The sequence below is a fragment of the Oryx dammah genome, unplaced genomic scaffold (genome assembly GCF_014754425.2).
Source record: "Oryx dammah isolate SB20612 unplaced genomic scaffold, SCBI_Odam_1.1 HiC_scaffold_1, whole genome shotgun sequence".
NCBI classification, from domain to species: domain Eukaryota; kingdom Metazoa; phylum Chordata; class Mammalia; order Artiodactyla; family Bovidae; genus Oryx; species Oryx dammah.
In genome coordinates, this window is record NW_024070185.1 from 67655069 (window position 1) to 67674002 (window position 18934).

The 18934-nt window shown below is 54.1% G+C and overlaps 1 protein-coding gene across 1 annotated transcript in view; it reads right to left on the minus strand.

The window, feature by feature from the left end:
* GFRA2 (GDNF family receptor alpha 2) overlaps positions 1–6096 on the minus strand; it is a 103845-nt gene extending 97749 nt beyond the window's left edge. Inside the window, exons 1-2 of the mRNA XM_040242335.1 lie at positions 5385–6096; positions 63–377 (exon numbers count right to left, since the gene is read on the minus strand). Coding sequence (XP_040098269.1) covers positions 63–377; positions 5385–5424 — 355 coding nt within the window. The 5' untranslated portion in view covers positions 5425–6096. The remainder of the gene's footprint in view (positions 1–62; positions 378–5384) is intronic.
* Between the last annotated feature and the right edge of the window lie 12838 nt (positions 6097–18934).

The window sequence follows — 18934 nt, forward strand, 5'->3', positions numbered from 1 at the left end:
AGCGGGCCAGTCCGGCCGTCCCCAGGCCCTCCCGCTGAACCCAGGCCCCTGGCCGGCCTTACCCTCGGTCAGCCCCAGGTGGATGCTCCAGTAGATCTGCAAGCACTGCAGCTCCTTCTTCATGCCCCGCTTGCAGCGGCAGTCGTAGAGCGGGCTCTCCTGCAGCACCTCCAAGGCTGCCTGGCACTCCTTGTTGGCCAGCATGGTGTTGCGGTCGCGGCCGGCCAGGCACTGGCGCAGCGTACGGTAGCGGGAGCTGCAGTTGGATTCGGCCGCGCACAGCTCATTGGCCCGGACACAGTCCACTGGGGGGCGCCAGCCGTGGAGCTCGGGGCCCTGCGGGGAGGAAGGGCTGGCCAAAGAGCGGAGGGTCTCGTCTGGGTGGTGGGGAGGGAAGACAAGCATGAATGAAGGCCGCAGTCTCCGACCCCAGAGGCAGGCCTGGGGGCCCTTCCGGGAGAGTCACACCGGTTCTATTCTGCACAGCGAGGCCGACTCAAGGCTGCCCGCCCCAGCAGGTCAGAGCAAGCGCTGCTAAAGGGGCCCAAGATACCACCATCTCTCCTCAGACCCCAAAGGAGAAAAGTTGTCTTCGGCCCTGGCCCTACATGACCCTTTCCTGGTTCTTTCCACGGCCCTGGGCCCAGAAGCACAGCCCAGAAGAGCCAGAGGCCCCAGCCAGACCACAGACGGTCTAAGATGCCAGGAGTCCAGAGAAGGATCCCATGGCCTCAGCAGAGAGCTGGCGGCTGATGGGCCTCCTAGGGCAGGCCAAGAGAGATCTCAGTTTCAGAGTAGCCAGGCCTCCTGCCAGCAACCTCAGGTCCAAACAGAGGTCTGGCCAAGGAACCAGGTAGGCTGACTGGTTAACTCACAGCCTGTTAGGCTCTCAAAGACCAGATCAGTCCCGCATTCCACCCTCAGAAAACTGAGGCCCAAAGAAGGGACGTGACAACTCAAGGTCACACACAGGCTAAAACGGCCCCTCCGACCCCCAGTCTGTCCATTTTGAGTCCCCAGACTTCATAAGGAGACAGGGACAGACAAGCCTGACCCTGTGGTCTGAGGAGAGCTCAGAGGGAAGCACTCCTCTGCGGGACCCGGCCCTCCACACCATCCTGTCCAACAGTGGCCAGAGACAAAATCCACCATGGAGACAAGTTCACCCCAGCCCCCCCAAAAAACACTGAGGGCCAAGCAACTCCATCCCACCACTCCCACAGACACCTCTGTCTCTGTCTCCTTCTCCCTCTCATTTCTTTTCCTCTTTCTCTCCTCTCCTCCCCACCCTTCCTTGATACCCTCTCCCCTCTGTCTCTCCTTCTTTCCCCTCTTTCCAGAAGCCAGCTAATAAGTCAGCTGCAAGTGGACCCTGGCCTCGCAAATGGACCCTCGCCTCCCCAGCATGGCCTCCAGTGTCCAAACCCACAGTCCTCGGAAGGGAAGGGGTCGGGGAAGGAGATACGGAGGGGAAAGGCACAGAAAGGGCTGCTTGGTCCTTCCAAAAGCAAGCTCCCCAAAGAGACATCATCCCAGTCCCCTGGTCCCCTCCAAGCCCCTCACTCAGATCCTGCCCCACAAAAAGGCCATGCCATGGCCCGGAGCCAAGAGTAAATTTTCCAAGAGTGATAGGAGGGGCTTCGCCACTCCATTCTGCCCCGAAACATAATAAGATCCAGGCAGAAATCTCCCCCATCCCCTAATCCCAAAGAATCTCCTCCATTTTGACCCAGAACTCCCACTTCTCACTCCTTTCTCCCAGGAGGCCCTGCTCAGGGAGCAGCTAGCACAGGGAGACAGCGACACCTAGAGGCAATGTGCTGCACTGCAACCCTGTCACTACCCACAGGGCCACCAAGGGGAAAGGCAACTAGGAATGAACTCTGGGCTGGCCAGGCCTATCCCACCAAGAGAGCACGGGGTGGGCCTGGGATGGAGAAAACCTCAGGGTCCACAACAAAAGACTTTCTTTCTCCAGCTGACCAGACCTCTACCTCAGGATGGGAGGAGCTGACAGTTATGGCCAGGCTTGAGCAAGACCACTAAAGAAACCAGCATGAAATGGCATAGACAGTGAGGCATCTGCCCAGGGTAGGATGGAGAAGCGCCCTCCCGCCCAAGCCCAGGCGGGGGATTTATTGCTAGGCTTCAGCAAATTCCTGGGTCTCTAAGTAGGACTCGGGTGCAACAGGGCCCTCCAGGGTCAGCTCTGTTGACCCGGCCTCACCTGTACCTGCTGTCCCACCTAGCCAACCAGGTAGCCAGCCTGCTGGAGCCTTAGGACTGGCCCAGCCCTGGGCCTTCCACTGACTCTCCTCACCCCAGCATCCCAGCAGGCATCTCCTCTCCCACCTTGGCGTTACCTGAGGCTGCACAGCAAGAGATAAAACAAGAAAGCGGCTTCCTCCCCAGGCTTAAACATCAGCACACTAGCCTAGGGAACTGGGACAATAAGGACACTTCCTTCCTGCCCTACAGGTGGGTCTACAGCCCCAAGAGATGATCCTTATAGAGTCCTGGGCTCCTGTGCCTAAAGCAAGGGCTTCCCTCTTCCTTTCAGCTCCTGAGCAGAGAGATGCTCCATAGGAGGGTCAGTGCATTTTCCAACCAAACTCCCTGACCACCACCTACCCCTGATCTTCTCGGTGGTGCCATGACCCCCAAAACCAAGAAGTCCAGCCAGAGAAAGAAATCATGGCAACCTGGTGCCTCTGGCCAAGAATTCTAGGTGAGTAAAGGTTGGAAGGTATTCTGGTGATGTTTCCAAGTTCTAGATCAGGAGAAAACTCGGATCTCTCAAGGAAAGCACAGACATGTGGAACAGCTTTTAGAGACACAGCGGGGACTGTAGACCACACAGACCTACAACCACCCAGGTACAGCAAACGCCCCGATGAGAGGGAGAATGCCAGTGGGAGGAGGGCCCTCTGACCAACCCCGGTCCCCACCCCGATCAGTTTCCCCATCTCACTTTCTCTCTGAGTTTGTCAACACTGGAGGTCAGGATGGCTGGGCCAGGAAGGCATGCCCACGCCCACACCTCACTCAGAACCTTGGGAGGAGCACACCGAAGGCCCCTGCTCCTAGGAACATGCTTCACTCTATCCCTGACTGAAAATGCCCACCCCACTTCTCAAGCTCCAGAAAAGCCTCTCCCCAAAGCCAACTTTCCAACCAACTCCCAACTGTGGGCTCCTTGCCAGGCAAGGGCCCTGGGGCTGAAATTTCCTTACCAACCAACATATCCCTAGTTCTCGGCTGGCCTAACCCAGAGCCTTTCACTGTCCTGTGGTCACTCAGCCAACATGCACCCCAGCTGTGAGAAGGGGCTTCTCAAGAGAAAGGAACTGAAAGGATGTGGCCCCCTGCCACTTTTCCTCCTCTCATCCCCACCCCCACCAGGGTCACAGACACCAGAGAGGCCATCTCTGAACAGGACCCCAGGCACACCTGCACAGGCTCAGGAGAACAGTCTCTCCTCAGGCCCCTAGGCTGGGACCCCCCACCTCTGCAGCCGGGGGGGGGCTGGACCTGGAGATGACTGAGGGGCCATCACCCACACCTGGGAGCCCTGCTGGCCTCGGGTGTGTGTGCAGCTCAGGGGCAAGCAGTCTGGCTGCTTTTCCTGAAATACAATTTCCTTTTCTTCTTGGCCCTGCTCATTCTTGGCTCCAGAAAGCTGGGTTTTCAAACCAGCCGTGGGAGAAAAGGTCAGCTTTTATAATAGCCCCTTTGGAGTGAGAGGGTTACGGGGAAAGGCTCGCAGGAGCACAGTGGGGCCCAGAGGAACCATCCCAGCCTCCTCCCTCAGCCCCTCCCACCTGAGAACACTGGTGAGAAGAGCCACCGAGCCACCTCTGGCTCCCTGAGGCAGGACTGTGAAGGCCACACCCAAGAGCTGGGCCATGCCCCACAGCCCGAATGCAGGAGGGGGAAAAGGAGGTGGGGCTGGCAAAGGGCCCAGGGCCCGATCAACATGGACTGGACTCGAATCCCTGGTCCTAGTCAAGACACTTCTTAGGACAGCCCTCATGGCTTTCTATGACCTGCACCTAACCCCCTCGTAGGCCTTCCCTCTCCCCTCCTCCAGGAGGGAAAGGGTGCTCTAGTGACCCATCTGGGCAGGCTGGCTCACCCTGGCTACACAGCAGGCCAAGGTGGTAGGAGCAGCCTCCACAATGAAGCAAATGTGTGGTCCTTACACACACACACACACACACACACACACACACAAACACAGACCCCGTTAGCCTGCCCTCTCTCTGGAGTACTTCCTGGGGCAGCAGCCTTGCCTGGGACTCCTGGTAGGCACACAGCCTTTCCAACACCCACTTTTACTCACCTCCACCCCCAAGAATGCTCCCTCTACACCTGCTTCCCAAGCAGTTGAGATTTCCTGCAGCATAAAAAGGGGGCTAGGGATTGGGAATTCTGGGTGGGAAAAAGACAGTCAGGGTTCAGGGGCACCAGGCAGCCCTCCCTCCCTGCCTTTGGGGGAGAGGGCTTCCAGAATGAGCAGTGGTCTTTGTTCAGGCCAGGTTTTCCCCTCAGCCCCCCTCCTTCTTCACCCAAGGAATCAAACTTTGGCCTCCCTCCCATCTCTTCCCACCAGCTACCAGGTGCCCCCGCCCCAAAGGTGGCAAAGACAAGGCGGTGAACTGCGGCTCAAACCCTCCACTCCTGCCCACCTAGATGGCTCGGGTCTGCGCGGGAGGAAGGGTACAGGGTGGGGAGAAACTTGAAAAGTGTTCCAGGGAGTGGAGCCGTGGGGAAGGGATTCGGAGAGTGGGAAGCGGGGTGTCTTTTCCAGGGGTTGATTGGCAGGCGGGGAGTGGCTGCCAGGACTGCCCCCACAGATGTCCATCCCGGAGCTCCTGGAGAAGCCCGTGCCCTCCACCACGATTGGCTCGAGGAGCCGAAAGGTAGGATGGCAGGATTTTCCTCTCCCCGACCCTGAGCCTCTCTCCCCTCTCTTCTCTCTTCCAGATCAAGAGTTGGATTTTTTCTTTTCTTAAGTTGCCGCAATTTGAACCCTTTATGTTGAGAGAAATGAGCGCTATCACTGCATGTGAGTGAGCGACTATGTCTGCGTTCGTGCGCTCAGGGATGGTCTGGGTGTTCTAAGTCTCCTTCCCAACCCTGCGCGTACGCAGCCAGCAGCGGCTCGCGCCCCTCCACCCGCATCCTAGCCGCCGGCCCCGCTCGGTTCCGCCGCGCCCGGGCCCGGCTCGCCCCGCCGCGAGCTCTTCCCACCGGTCGGTCCCCCGCCAGCGCCCAGCTCGCCCCCAAGGTTTCAGGCTGCTCCCCGGCGCCTGCACGCGCGCGGCCGCGCAGCCCCCCAGGCTCCCGCGGACACACTGTCCTCGCCTCCCGCAGGTACTCACCTAAAAAGAAGAAGAGGCAGAAGGCGTTTGCCAAGATCATGTTAAATAAATCCCACAGTTTTTTCTGTCTTTCTCCCTTGGATAAAAAATAATAACAACAACAATAATAATAGCCAAGCAGTGATAATCAGCCCCAAATCCAATGCGGAGATCCCAGCTAGTCCGCCGGATGAAGATCCTGAGTCCTGCGATTCTCGCCTCTGGCTGGAGGGGGTGGGGGAATGGAGGGTGGGCCGCGTCTCGACGCCCTCCTTACCCACTAAAATCAAATACACACGTATCTCTGTGTGTGTGTGTGTGTATGCTCTCCAAGCCGACAGCCGGTCCTCAGGTCTGCCCTTCCCTCGGCTCGTCCGGGAAGGCGCGAGTCCCCGCGGGTCCGATTCCCCTGCGCTTCCCGGGAGGGGACTGAGGAGGTGAGGGGAGAGGCGATCTGAGAGTGAAGGGCTGGAAGGAAGTGGCGAGGGTGGGGGTCAGAATAAAACGCAAATAAGAAATCCACCGACGGGTGTCAGCGCCTAGGAACGATCCAGTGGGAGCTTCGAGGACGAGAGACTCGAGTCGCTTCTTTCGCACAAGACGGAGGAAAGATTCAAAAAAATCTCCCGCTAACCCCTGCTCGTGTCACTTTTTTCTAATGGAATTCCAGTGACCGTGTGTCTCTGCGTGCGTGTGTCTTTCTCTCTCCTCTCCCTCCCTCTCCTCTCCCCGGCTCTCGCTCTTTGCTCCCGCTCTCCCCAGCTCTACCTCGCTCTCCTCTCCCTCCCCCTTCTCCCTCTCCCTGCTCCTCCCTCCGCCCGCCCCCTTCCCCCTTCGCGGCTCCCTCGCCGCGGCTCTCGCGCCCGCGCCCCTCTCCTCCGCCCGGGGCTCGGCGCTCTGGCTCCCAAGCGCTGGCGGCGCGGGGCGCGGGCGCGCGGCGGAGCAGCGACACTCTGCAGCGGCGGCGGCGACAAGGCGGTGGCGGTGGCGCCGGGGAACGCGGGCCGAGGGGAGAGCTCCGCCGCCGGCTCCCTCTGCTCGGCCGCCCGCCCTTCCCGGGATTGACCTGCAGCCTTGGCCGGAAACTGACCAGCTACCCCGGCCAAGGCTCGGGCTCCAACCCAAACCCACCAAAGCCTCCGCACCTTTCTCTTCCCGCGGCTCCTGCCGCTGCGCGGCAACCCCCACGCCCCCTCCTCTCCCCGCCAGGAGCGGGCTGCGCCCTCCAACCCCCACCGCCCCCGCCCCCGCTCCAGGACAGCCCGCTCCGGGAGGCCCTGGGGAGGTTCAGCGGAAGCACGAGGGCTTGGAGTCCGTGGCTCTCGAGCCAACCCGGGGGCGTAGGGGGAAGGGCGCTAGAAAAAAAAAAAAAAAACCCGCTGGAGTCCGGGTCTGGGAAGGGGGCTGCACCATCCGAAGGGCGTCCTTCGACCCAGGAGCCGAGGCAGAGCGTCTCCCCGAAGACGCAAGGGAGATGAAGGACCCCCTCATCGCCAATCGCCAGCGTCCCCGCACAGTCTCCTGCCCGGGTCGAGCCCCGCGCCCGCATACACGTGTGCTCTTCATGCGGTGCTCGAGAACTTCCCCCGCACACCCCCGGCGCCCTCGCCCCCGACGCGCCCCAGCGTTGTAGCCCTTCGAGACTCCCCTTCCCCACTTGTCTCCCTCCCCTAGTGCGGGACGCCCAAGCCAGGGCGTCCTGACCACCCCATCCGAGGCCGGCGAACCCTCCCACGAACTGCGCGGGAAGGATCAGGGATGCTGGCTCGCACCCACCCTGGTGGGAGCGCCCCGGGACCGACGCAGGTCTCCGCGCCAAGCTCGGCGGCGAGCTGGGCTCCGGAGAGTTCTCCCGAGGCAGCCGGCAGCTCCCTGCTTCCGAGGCTCCAGGTGGGGCCTCCTCCCCCTTCCGGGATGGGGGCGATTGATCCATCTGTCCACGGGCCGGGCTCACCAGCGTGTTTTAGTCACGGGATTTACAGTAAACGCTCAGAAGCACCAAAAAGGAGGGGCGTCTGGCTGGGAAAGGGCTGAAGGAGAAGTAAGGTTGCTGACACGTTCTGGCAAGTGGGCGAGAGGCGGTGGGCTTCAGGCACGCGCGGGCAGACCCACGCACACCCGATACCCCAGTTTCACGCGCCCATCTGACACATTCTCGGCTGCGTTAAAGCTGCCCTGCACCCCTCGGCGCCCTCGCACACATTCCTGCACGCAGCTCAGCGCGCACCCCGTGTGCCAGGGTGGGGTACACGCAATACCTCGTAAACTTTCCGCGCTACGCAAAACCGGATCTGGGCTGGACCGAAGATGTAGGTGTTAGTGCATTTTAAGATGCATTTTTAAATGAACAAGACTCTGGAGAGGCGTGAATGCTAGAAATGGACCTGGGCTCGAAAGGAGGGGTCACTTACAAAACCGGCGGGCTTCGCAAGTAGAAAAGCTAGAGGGAGCAACTTCTGTCTTGCGGATTTAAGCGGGAACGCGGCTTCTCCAGCCTTGAAATCGCCGAGCTGAGGGTCTTCTCCGAACGCCTCACATTTGCCCCATCCTAGGGCATCAGTCCTCAGTCCGTCCTGTCCCAGGGCCATTGAGTGGTGCCCACTTGGGCGGCGTGGCCCTAGCAGGTGAGCGAACCTGGGCCAGGAAGGCTTGGGGATTGGAGCTGGGGAAAGTACCCGGGGGCTGACCTTCTTGCCATTCTTTCGGGCCTCTCCAGTTCTAAGAAAAGACTAAACACCTTCATTCCTAGAACTGGGGGGTGTAAGGAAGCGGCTTCATAAAAATTTAGGTTAAAGGATGAAAACCTGATGAGAATTATACTCTTGAATCAGAAGCTGGGTGTGTGCTTAGTCACTCAGTCGTGTCCGACTCTTTGTGACACCTTGAGTCACAAAGTCACAGCCTTCCAGGCTCCGCTGTCCCTGGGGATTCTCCAGTCAAGAATACTGGAGTGGGTTGCCATGCCCTCCTCCAGGGATCTTCCCAACCCAGGGATCGAGCCCAGGTCTCCCGCATTGCAGGTGGATTCTTTACCCTCTGAGCCACCGGGGAAGCCCTCAGTGGCTGGAGTCTGGTGTAAATAAATTTCCCCCTTCCCCTCTCTTACTCCCTGGATCTTCTTGCTGCCCAAATGCCCTTTTTTTTTTTCCTTTATTTTATTTTTTTAATTTAAATTTATTTATTTTAATTGGAGGCTAATTATTTTACAATATTGTATTGGTTTTGCCATACACTCCAACATTTTTGCACCCCCACCTGAGGTTTTCCCTATCCCAAGGGCCCTACTCTAGACTCTGAAATTACTGTTCAGCACATTGCTCTTCCTCCTCCATCTCAAAAACAATTTCTTTAGCTTTCTTTGAACCTTGGCTGGACATTAGAAGGAAAATTCTCTGAAGCATATTTAGGAGCTTTAATGAGAAATCAGTGATGAACACCCAGGGTGTGCCCACTGATTCCCATGGTGGTGGGAGGGGTATCTGGTAGCAGGAGGTGATGGCTGAGGTCCTTTAGGGACTCCGGGTCACCCAGCCATCGAAAGGACAGTGGACAATGCCACCAGGCCAGCATTCACCTTGTGGCCAGGAGGCCCTCTTTTCCCACCTGTCTATATAAGCATCACTCACTGCACCTCACTCTCTGCAGATCCACCCTCAACCTGAGCTGCCCTTAGATATGGCAGCGTACAAGTGTCCCATGATGATAACCCACACACCTCCCATGTGTAAGCACTTCTACCCCATGCCAAGATCTGCAGAGGAAACACAGATAGACATGTGCCACTCATAGGCAATTTAATCTCTCAGAGCCTCAGTTATTTTATCTATAAAATGGGGTTTAAAAAAAAAAAAAAAACTTGAGTCTTCCCTGGTGGGTCAGTGGCTAGGACTCCATGTTCCCAATGCAGGGGGCCTTGGTTCAGTCCACATGCTGTGACTGAGACTTGGCACACCCAAATTAAAAAAAAAATTTTAATTCAAACCGTAGAGACAAGATGAGATATTGTACACAGAGCAGCGAGTCAAATGCCTGGCTCTAAGAAAGTTGTTCATAAAACGTCACCCCTTTCCTCTGGGATCCAGAAGGATTAGGAACCTATGTATAAGGCATACAAACGTAAGTGGCAAATGAGAAGCAGAGATAAAAAAACAATGGGGATTCAAGGGAAACAGAGACAAGAAGGTAAGTCTTCCCTGGTGACTCAGTGGTAAAGAATCCACCTGCCAATGCAGGAGACACAGGTTCAATCCCTGGGTCAGGAAGATCCCCTGGAGAGGTAAATGGCAACCCACTTCAGTATTCTTGCCTGGGAAATCCCGTGTACAGAGGACTCAGGCAGGCTACAGACCATGGGGTCGCAAAAGAGTCAGACACAACTCAGCAGCCAAACAACAATTGTAGGGGGTCAAGAATAGCAGACCTTGTAAGAGGGAGTCTCAGAGAAAGGAGAGACTCTCAGGAAGTATGAACAGATGCTCTTAAGGTTCACGCATACACATTCCCACACCCTCCAAGACTGTACCTTTCATCAGCCTTTAAGGGTCAAGCCCAGTGGCTCGTGAGCTCATGGGTAGATGAGTCTCCTGCCCACCCAAGACGGCCCCTCCACCATCACAGATACGGGAGCTACAATGTGCAGGGAGAGGGAGAAAAGACACTTGGCTGTTCGTTTCTTTCTGTTTCCTCATCTCTCTAGGCCTACTCATCTGGTGGCGTGGATTCTCTGGTGGGTAAGAGCAATAGGCATGTAGAAAGACCAGTGGAAGCAAGGAGGGTTGCCGGCCCACCCTAGGACACACGCATACGCCCCTGCACTCTCGTTAACCACACAGATCAACTGACCAGAGCTGAGCTACTGCCAGCAGAATCTTATCCCTTCTTTTCCTTCTGTGGAGCAAAAAATTCTGAGGATCACTTGTCCCAGAGAGAAAATCCAACCAGGAATAAAAAGAAAAAGAAGGTGTCAGGTAAGATACGTCAGAAATCAGGGAGTTGGCAAACGGAGGTGCCCTCAGGCATGGACAGCAGCTGACCCAGGACTTCCCACAATCCATCAAGCAGCACAAGTTTACTGGATTCCCTCCAACAGTGCCAAGGGCTGTAGGAATACGGCTCTGAGCAGGGCTGCTCCTGCCATGGAAGCCGTGCACAATAGAGTTAGGTCAGGTATCCATGAACAGACTGAGCAGCCCAAAGACACGCTGGGACCGAATGAGAGAAAGGAAGGGTTAGTACCTGGGAGTTTCGGGAGGACTTGCAGGGAAACATAGGATTGGAGCTGGGCCTGGAAGGATGGTAGAATTTGGAGGAACAGAGAGGGAGGCGGTGTTCTGGGGAGGGGACAGCATAGGTCAAGTGCAGTGGTAAGAACAGTTCAAGGGGACTTCCATGGTGGTTCAGTGGTTAAGAGTCCGCCTTCCAGTGCACGGGATGAGGGTTCAATCTCTGATTAGGGAACTAAGATCCCACTTTTTGAGGGGCAACAAAGCCCGTTCACCACCACTAGATCAGCCCTTGCACTACAAGAGAAGCTCACCAGCTGCAACAAAGAGCACTTGCACTAAGACCCAACACAGCCAAACAAGAAAGACAGGATTGAGGAAGCGCCCAAGAGTTGGGAGGAGCCAAGGGCACAGGTGGGGAGGGGCCTGTCAGAGAAGGTCTGGAGGGTCCCATAGGAGGCACAGTAGAGGACAAGCATTGAAGGCCTCCCTCTTGCTCCCTTAGGAGCCACTGATGATTTTGAGCAAGCCAGTGGCATAAGAACGGTGTTTTAGAAGATTGATCTGACAACTCCATGAAGGATGGAGACAAGAGACCAGTTAGGAAACGATTTTAACAGTTTCAGCCTGAAATAATGGGGGTCCAAAATAGGAATTGGTGATGAGCCTGGATGGAAGGAAGGGGTTGTCAGGGGCTCTAGAAAGATGAATCAGCAAGATGTGGTAGATCCAGCAGAGGGGACAAGGAAGAAGGAAATTATCTTCTAGTCAGACAGTGACCAGCCAGGGGACAGGCCTGGGGAAAGTGACGCTATAGCCCTGACTTCTCAGACTTTGTCACTGGTTATAATAATTAAGGGAGCCAACTTTACAGCAAGATATATGTTGATATCCCTTTAATTTTAATAAAACTCTATGGAGTAGTTACTCTTAATAGCCCCAATTTACAAATGAGACAACTAAAGTCAAAAAAAACAAAAACAAAAAAAAGGTAATATAACTTGCTTAAGGTCATACTCTAAGTGGCAGAACCAGGATTTGACCTTTGGCAGTTGGGATCCAGGGCCCCACCCTGGTAACCGCTGAGCCCTGAATAAATAAGCAAAGGGGCAGCTCTCCAGACTGTGAATTTTTATGTTACATTTCATAACATCTTAAATATTCCCTCTCTCACTGCCTTGTCCAGCAATAGAGTGAAGAAACTGTGAGAACTGCAATTTCTTTTTTATCTTTTCTGTGCTCTCGTCTGGTCTCATCCTTGGAGTTCAGGTCTAAAGCCTAGAAAGGATGCTATCTCACCATGGCACAAGCTGCAGTGTCCAGCTCAGTGTCCTGGGCCCAGGTCATGGACATCTATGAGCTTTCTCAGCCCCATTCCAGACCCATCCACCTCCTAATGGCAGGCTGACCCATTCTCCAACCTTCCCTCCCCACATGGCCACTCCAGGTCCCTGATGCCCAGCCTGGGACAGAGCGAAGTTGTCTGGGGATGGAGACCAGCAGGGATTTAACTAAAGCTTCCAATTCCTGAAGAATGAACAGAGCTGCTGAAGCAGGGTGGGTGGGACGGGGCTAGAAGGAAAGAAATGCATAGTGCACTCAGGGGCATTGATTTATCTAATTGATTTGTCAGTGTTCCCATGCTTCATCATTCTCTTTCGAGGTAAGCACCCAACAACAGGTGGGAATCTGGCCTCTCCTTAGGGTCTTCCGAGACCCCTCTGCTGCCCTCCCTCCAACACACACACACACACTGCCAGCCCCAGGGTAGCCTGTTAGAAGGGGAGGAAGCTGCTGCTACAGCAGGGATGCAGGAATGCAGATGAAGAGTTACTCAGGAAGGAAGCTGGCAATACCACCTTCTGTGGATATAGCCTGCCTCACCATTTCACAACTTCTTTCTCCATGATCCTGAAGTCCTCACACCATCCCCGTCTCCCTTTGGGAAGACTCAGCTCCCCTTCCAAGTGAACAAACTCAGGCTTGAAGATGGCCCATGACATGGTCCAGGTTACAGTGCAAGGACTGGAAGGAAAGTGGGGCTGTCCACACGCTGGTCTAGTGAGCTTTCACCTTCAAACAGAGAAACCCAGCAGCCAGCAAGCCAGGGCTCTGCTGCTTTCTCCCACATTAGGAGATGGATTAAAGGGAGACACATTCTGAAAAATCTGAAACCCAGCACTTCCCCTGCCACCTTCGCAACTTCCCAGTGGCAGCAGGAGCTGAGCTGGTAAATGTCCCTTCTGATATGCTACTGTCAGCTTAAAATATCCCAGTGACTGTGGAAGCCTCCCCACTGCCCGGGCTACCCTGCGCCCAGCCTGTGCTGGCACCATCCCAGCCACGCCCCAGCGTTGTCCAGGTGCCAACACTGCACTTGGCAGACCCCCACTGCCTGCAACAACCCCACAGCCTCTCTCCTGAGCACGCCCACCGCCCCCAGCTCGCAGGCGCTGGCTGGCAATCTGCCAGGTTACCCAAGGTCAGAGGCAGAATGCAGTGAGAGGGGCAGTGATTGCTTCTACCAAGCTGTGGGGAGCCGGCTCCTGCTGCCTGGCGCCCCCCAGGAGAGCTCTCAGCCCCAGCGGCCCCCCACAGGGACCATGTCTTTATTTAGCTAAGCCTGACAATGTGGGTGGAGCCTCAGAGCTGGGTCTGAGATGGACTGTCACTTGGAGGGCCCAGCTCAGTCTCCAGGGACTGAAAGGAGGCTCGCAGGGGCTAGGGACAGAAAGTGGGGACCAGGATGTTCCTCTCTGAGCAGACAAACTATCTTTGGGCCCAGCCTAGAGCTTATCCGATGAGCACATTTGCCTGGGTGCCCACCTCCCTCACCCTGACCTCTTGTCCTGGGAACTTCTTTTCCCATAATCCAGAAGGTTCTCTCCTTACCCCCACTATCCTCATATATACTAGTGCTTTCTTGCTATCTTCTCCTTCCTACTGCTTCCAGGGGGAGGGTTACTGTTTACCCAGAAAGAATGAATTCCAATCATTAGGCTTTTAGGGTTAGAAGGAAACTTCCATGACAATAATAAACAAGTGCCAACAAGTGCATTGCACTCAGCAACTCACAGCTTTCCCCTATGAATTCATCTCAGGCCTCCTGCCCAGCCTCTGAAGTGGGCATTTTTCAGACTACAAAACCCAAAGTCAAGGCACCCAGGGACTTGACCATGAGTGACTTGTCAGCGAGGAGCTGACCTACGGCTTGAATCCAGTCCTGATGGATTTCAAAGTCCTGTATTCGGGAAGTATCCCTCCTTGAGGGACAGGGAAGCCTGGCGTGCCGCAGTCCATGGGGTTCCAAAGAATTAGACATGACTTAGCGACTGAACCACAACAACTTGCTTAAAACACTTCAGTAAAATAAAATACTTTTTAATAATAAAAACTAAGACAATGTCACAGAAACCCTTGCCAAGACAGGGGACTCTCAGGGCCCCTGTTTCCTGATTCCAGACAGCTCGGATAGTTGAGTTGTTCCTTCGCCTCCCCATGACTTCACATCCACAAGGATGGGAAGCAAGAGGGAGTTTCCCAGAAGTGCCTCAGGCTACGCACTCCTGGACAGCCAGATGCCTATCATTCTCCCTGGCAGCTGGCCTGCCGGAATGCTGTCTGCCCTCAGCAGAGGAGGGCAGGGCCACTCCCATCAAAGCCAAGTGCAACCCCCACCTCCTACTTCACAGTGAAGCCATCATACCAGCAAAGCTGGCTCCATCCAGAATGGGCCATTTCCAGAGGTCTGGTGTCCCACGGCCTCCCTGTTCCAAGATGGGTGAGTACCTGCCCCTTGGAGGGTGTGGAACTGGCAACTGCTAATAGTGGTGAGAGCTCCGGGATTCTGTAATTTCCCCAGCCCTGGCTTGGTCCCATTTCTTCCTGTTCTTGCCACCTGGCTCCTGGAGCAACACCCCAACTGGCACGTGGAGCATTTTGGAATGAGGGTCTGACTAGGGCTCAAGTTCCAGTTTTGACCTGGGTTTGCTGGCAGCCTCAGAAGAAGTTCAGTACTGTAGCACCGTGAGTTGGCACTCAGGGAGAGCTGGAAGAAAGAACAAAAGGAAAAGGAAGGAAGGATGAACTATAGGCTATTGCAACCTCTGTCCTCACCTCCATCTCCATGCCAACTCCCCAATCTTCAACCAGGGCACCCCATAGAGTGAGAAAAGTATCCTCAGGTTCCAGCCAACAGCTTTGTCCCCAGCTACACGAGTGACCTTAGGGCCTCTAGAGTGATGCTCCCCCACGCCACCAGCCTCAGGGGAGAAAGAAGATCAAATCAGATGCTGAACAAGGCAGTGCTTGGAAATATACGAGGTGCTTTGCAGATGCAGGCACCAGTCTATCTGTTTGGGGGCAGCCCATCCGCCCCCCGGGGAGATATGTGGGGCCACACTCCCTTCTCCCCGCCCCCACTTCAGGGAGGAGCAGCCCACATCTCAGGCACTGCTGGGGCAGCTCTTGCTCCTCTGGTGACTAGAAGACAAGATAAAGAGAAACATCCCCGTTTGGCGATGGGAATACTGAGGCTTCCAGAGCTCAGCGCTTAACACATTCTGTAAAAAATGCCCATTTTCGATGAACAGGTACATTTAAAATGGTGCATTTTATTTTTTAATTTCTTAAATTATTAAAGTATAACACATTTACTAGCAAATTAGAAAATACAGAACAAAGTTACATATACTTCCACTATATATTAAAGTTATAAAACAGTACCTCTTTAAATGGCATGTTTAAAATGGAAAACCAACAGGGACCTATTGCACAGCACAGGGAGCTCTGGCCAATGTTATATGGCTACCTGGATGGGAAGGGAATTTAGGGAAGAATGGATACACATTTATGTATGGCTGAATCTCTTCGCTGTCCACCTGAAAATGTCAAAAGCTTGTTAACTGGCTACACCCCAATACAATGTAGAAAGGTTTTTTTAGTGCCTATTTTCATTGTGTATATTCCTCACTGACTCAAAACTCTCTGAAGACAGGACCTATGTCTTCTTCACCACAGATCATCAGAGGCTGGAACAGTAAGTGCTTGTTGGATGAATGAATGAATGAGCCAATGATTCCTTTTACCTGACATAACCTTAGCACAAAGATGCAGGCCAGGATTGCTGACCTGTTCCAAACACTTATCTCCTGTCACTGGACTGATTGGGGTAAATGACTCATATATGAATGCTCCTCTTTCCTACTATTCTGTTCTTCTGTTCTTCTTAGGAACAATTGATAAATCTGACTGGAGGATTTTTTTTTTTCTGCCATTTAAGTTCTTTTCATCAAACTAGATTGGCTTATGCCACTAAGTCACTTCAGTAGTGTCCGACTCTTCATAACCCTATGGACTATATAGCCTGCCAGATTCCTCTGTCCATGGGATTCTCCATGCAAGAATACAGCAGTGGATTCCAATGCCCTCCTCCTGGGGATCTTCCCAACCCAGGGATCAAACCTGCATCTCTTACACTCTTTGCTTTAAAGTCTAAATCTGCAAAGACTTAGTACATTGATGGAAGTCGGGCAGGTTAGACTTTCCAGTCTACACAGCAAAAGTGTCTAGTCTTCTTTGATAGAGTGTGGACCGCCCCCCAACTCCCACTCCTGACCCAGTTACCCTCGTAATTGTTCAGTCTTAAGACTGAACCTTGTTTCTCCCCCAGCCCCATTCCCCTGAACTGGGTGACAGAAGCACAGCCCACAGAGAACAGACCACGGGGCTGGGAACACAGGGCTTCCTGATAAAAGAGGTTTCCTCCCTCCCTTTGGACAAGCCACCACACAGCATGTGGGATCTTAGTTCCCCAACCAGGGATCAAACCCATGCCCTTTGCATTAGAAGCTCAGAGTCTTAACCACTGGACTGCCAGGAAAGTTTCTGAGCAGAAATCTGAGGGCAGCCTCCCAAAGACAGTCAGCACCCCTGGTCAGCTCTGACCCCCTGATGTCCCCATTGCAAGGTGACCCCTGATGAGGGACCCCCATTGTCTATGTTTGCCTTCCACCAAACCCAACTGGTTTCCCATTTCCTCTCAGCTGACTGCCACGTTGCAAGGCAGTCTGATAACCCATCCTAAGCCAAGAGAAAACCTATGTATTTGAAGAGTTGCCACTGTGTCACTGCAGTTCCCAGCACTAGCAAAACTAATAATGATCTGTTTTTCGGTAATCAATCCCAATCAATCAGTCATTGAATTCTTCAATGCCTTCTTGGTTCTCCTCCCTGACGCATATGCATTTTAAAGAAATAAAAACAGAGAGACAGGCCTTAATGTGAGGTAATGGTTCTCTAATAGTAGAAATAAGGCACCAGAAGGAAGGAGATTCAAATGAGAAGCCAAGAAGGCGAATCTGCCTGTGCAGCATCTCAGCCGCTCCCCTGTCCTCACCGGAGCACATGCTGTTAATTGAATGAAGCTAAGACTTTTCAACGCAGCACTCCAGGCAGCCACAACCAGTCATTTGAATTGACTCATGAGTTCCTTTAATCCCCTTGTAAGTGCTGCTCCGTGAATTCTGAATACCCTCTGTTTTAAGATCCGGGGTTCCGGGAGGTACCTGGGAAGCTGCTGTTCAAATCACACTCTGGGCTACCCCCCATATACACCCAGACACACCAGCAGTGTCCCAAGGAGGTGTCCAAAAGGTTTTTCCAAAGACAGAAACCGTCCCACCCGACTGAGGAGGACAGGGAACGGGCGTGTTGGAGCAGACCTCTTATGCCAAGAAAAACAATCAGCTCCAGTTGGAACCTGATGACTGATTCAAACCAATCCCGTACAGAAGCACTTCCAACTCCTATCAATCCTGCAGGAGGGGCAGTTCTCCTCGAGGTGCTGCTCACAGCCTCTGTGGGATCCATCATGCCCCTTTCTCCTGCGGTCTAACTCAGATCGCCAGAGGATAAGAAAAGGCCTCCCTTCCAGCCTCTCCCACAGGAGGAGCCAGGAGTCAGGGAGGCCATGAAGCACGGCTGATGTTGTGTCTGTTGATGAGCAACTGAGGGCGATAAAATGGGCTGCACAGATGCCATGCCAAGCTGGCCATGCCAGCCACAGGGCGGAGGCCATGAGGGCCCTGTGGGGGTGCATCAGCCAGCGGGCCCATGCTCCCCACCCTAGAGCCCTGCCTTCAGGGGTACAGTGAGAGTTTCCTTTGCTGCCTCCCTGCACCCTCCTCCTCCTTCCCAGCTGTTCAAGGAGACACGGAATTGAGTCCTGCTAAGCTCCAGGGTCTTCCCCGATGGGTCAGCGGGTAAAGAATCAGCCTGCAATGCAAGAGACACAAGAGACACAGGTTCTATTCCTGGGTTGGGAAGATCCTCTGAAGGAGGGCATGGCAACCCACTCTAGTATGCTTGCCCGGAAAATCCCATGGACTGAGGAACCTGGGCAGGCTACAGTCCAAAGGGTCGCACAGAATAGGACATAACTGAGCGACTAAGCATGCAAGCAAGCAAGCAAGCTCCTGTTACCATTCTGCTGGTGAGGGCGCTTCAGATAAGGCCTTTCCCCCAGGGAACCCTTCCCAGTTCCTCTCCTGGACACACGCCTTGGTCCACCCTTCTCCAGTTAGGACACCACCACGTGTGCCTCCTGATTGGCCTTTGGAAATAGGAAATGTAGAAGTAGCAGAATGCCTTACAAGGCACCATGGCCCATACCGTCTCATCTGACCCTAAAAAAAATGGAAAAACAGTCTGTGCAAACAGACAGGTAAGGCTCTGCACTCAGAAGGAGGCTGCCTGGCTCTGCCTCTTACCAGCTGCGTGTCCTTAGGAAAGTCCTTTAACTGTGCCTCCCAATGAGGACAGTAGTCTTCCCTGCCTCCCTTACACAACCAGTGGTTCATCAGCCATCATGAAAGTGCCTACTGTAATAGATACAGACACCAAATCAACAAGGCGCTGCCTCTGCCTTAGATAAGATGGTATCTAAAAGCTTCCAACACGGTTAGGGGAAAGCAGATGGACAAACAGATAAGTACAACAGAGTTTGGAAACTATGGTGTTGAACCAGGGTATAGTGAGGAGAGGGGTTGATTGAAAACTGGATATGTATAGAAATGAGGATTTTAGAGCAGACATTGCTTAAAGAAATAGCACCAAGGTCTTACCAGGGAGCATTCCCATATGTGTAATTGTGCCAAGGATCAAAAAAGGTAATAGGTGTGAGCCCGCTCAGTAAAAAACTGTAAAAAGCTGTCCAATGCAAGGTGTTAGTTATGCTATTAATGTAAAATGTCAGACCTCAGCCAACCAAGATGAGTTGTATTGGTTACACAAGGGTGTGTGTTTGTGTGTGTTAAGTCACTTCAGTTGTGTCTGACTCTTTGCAACCGC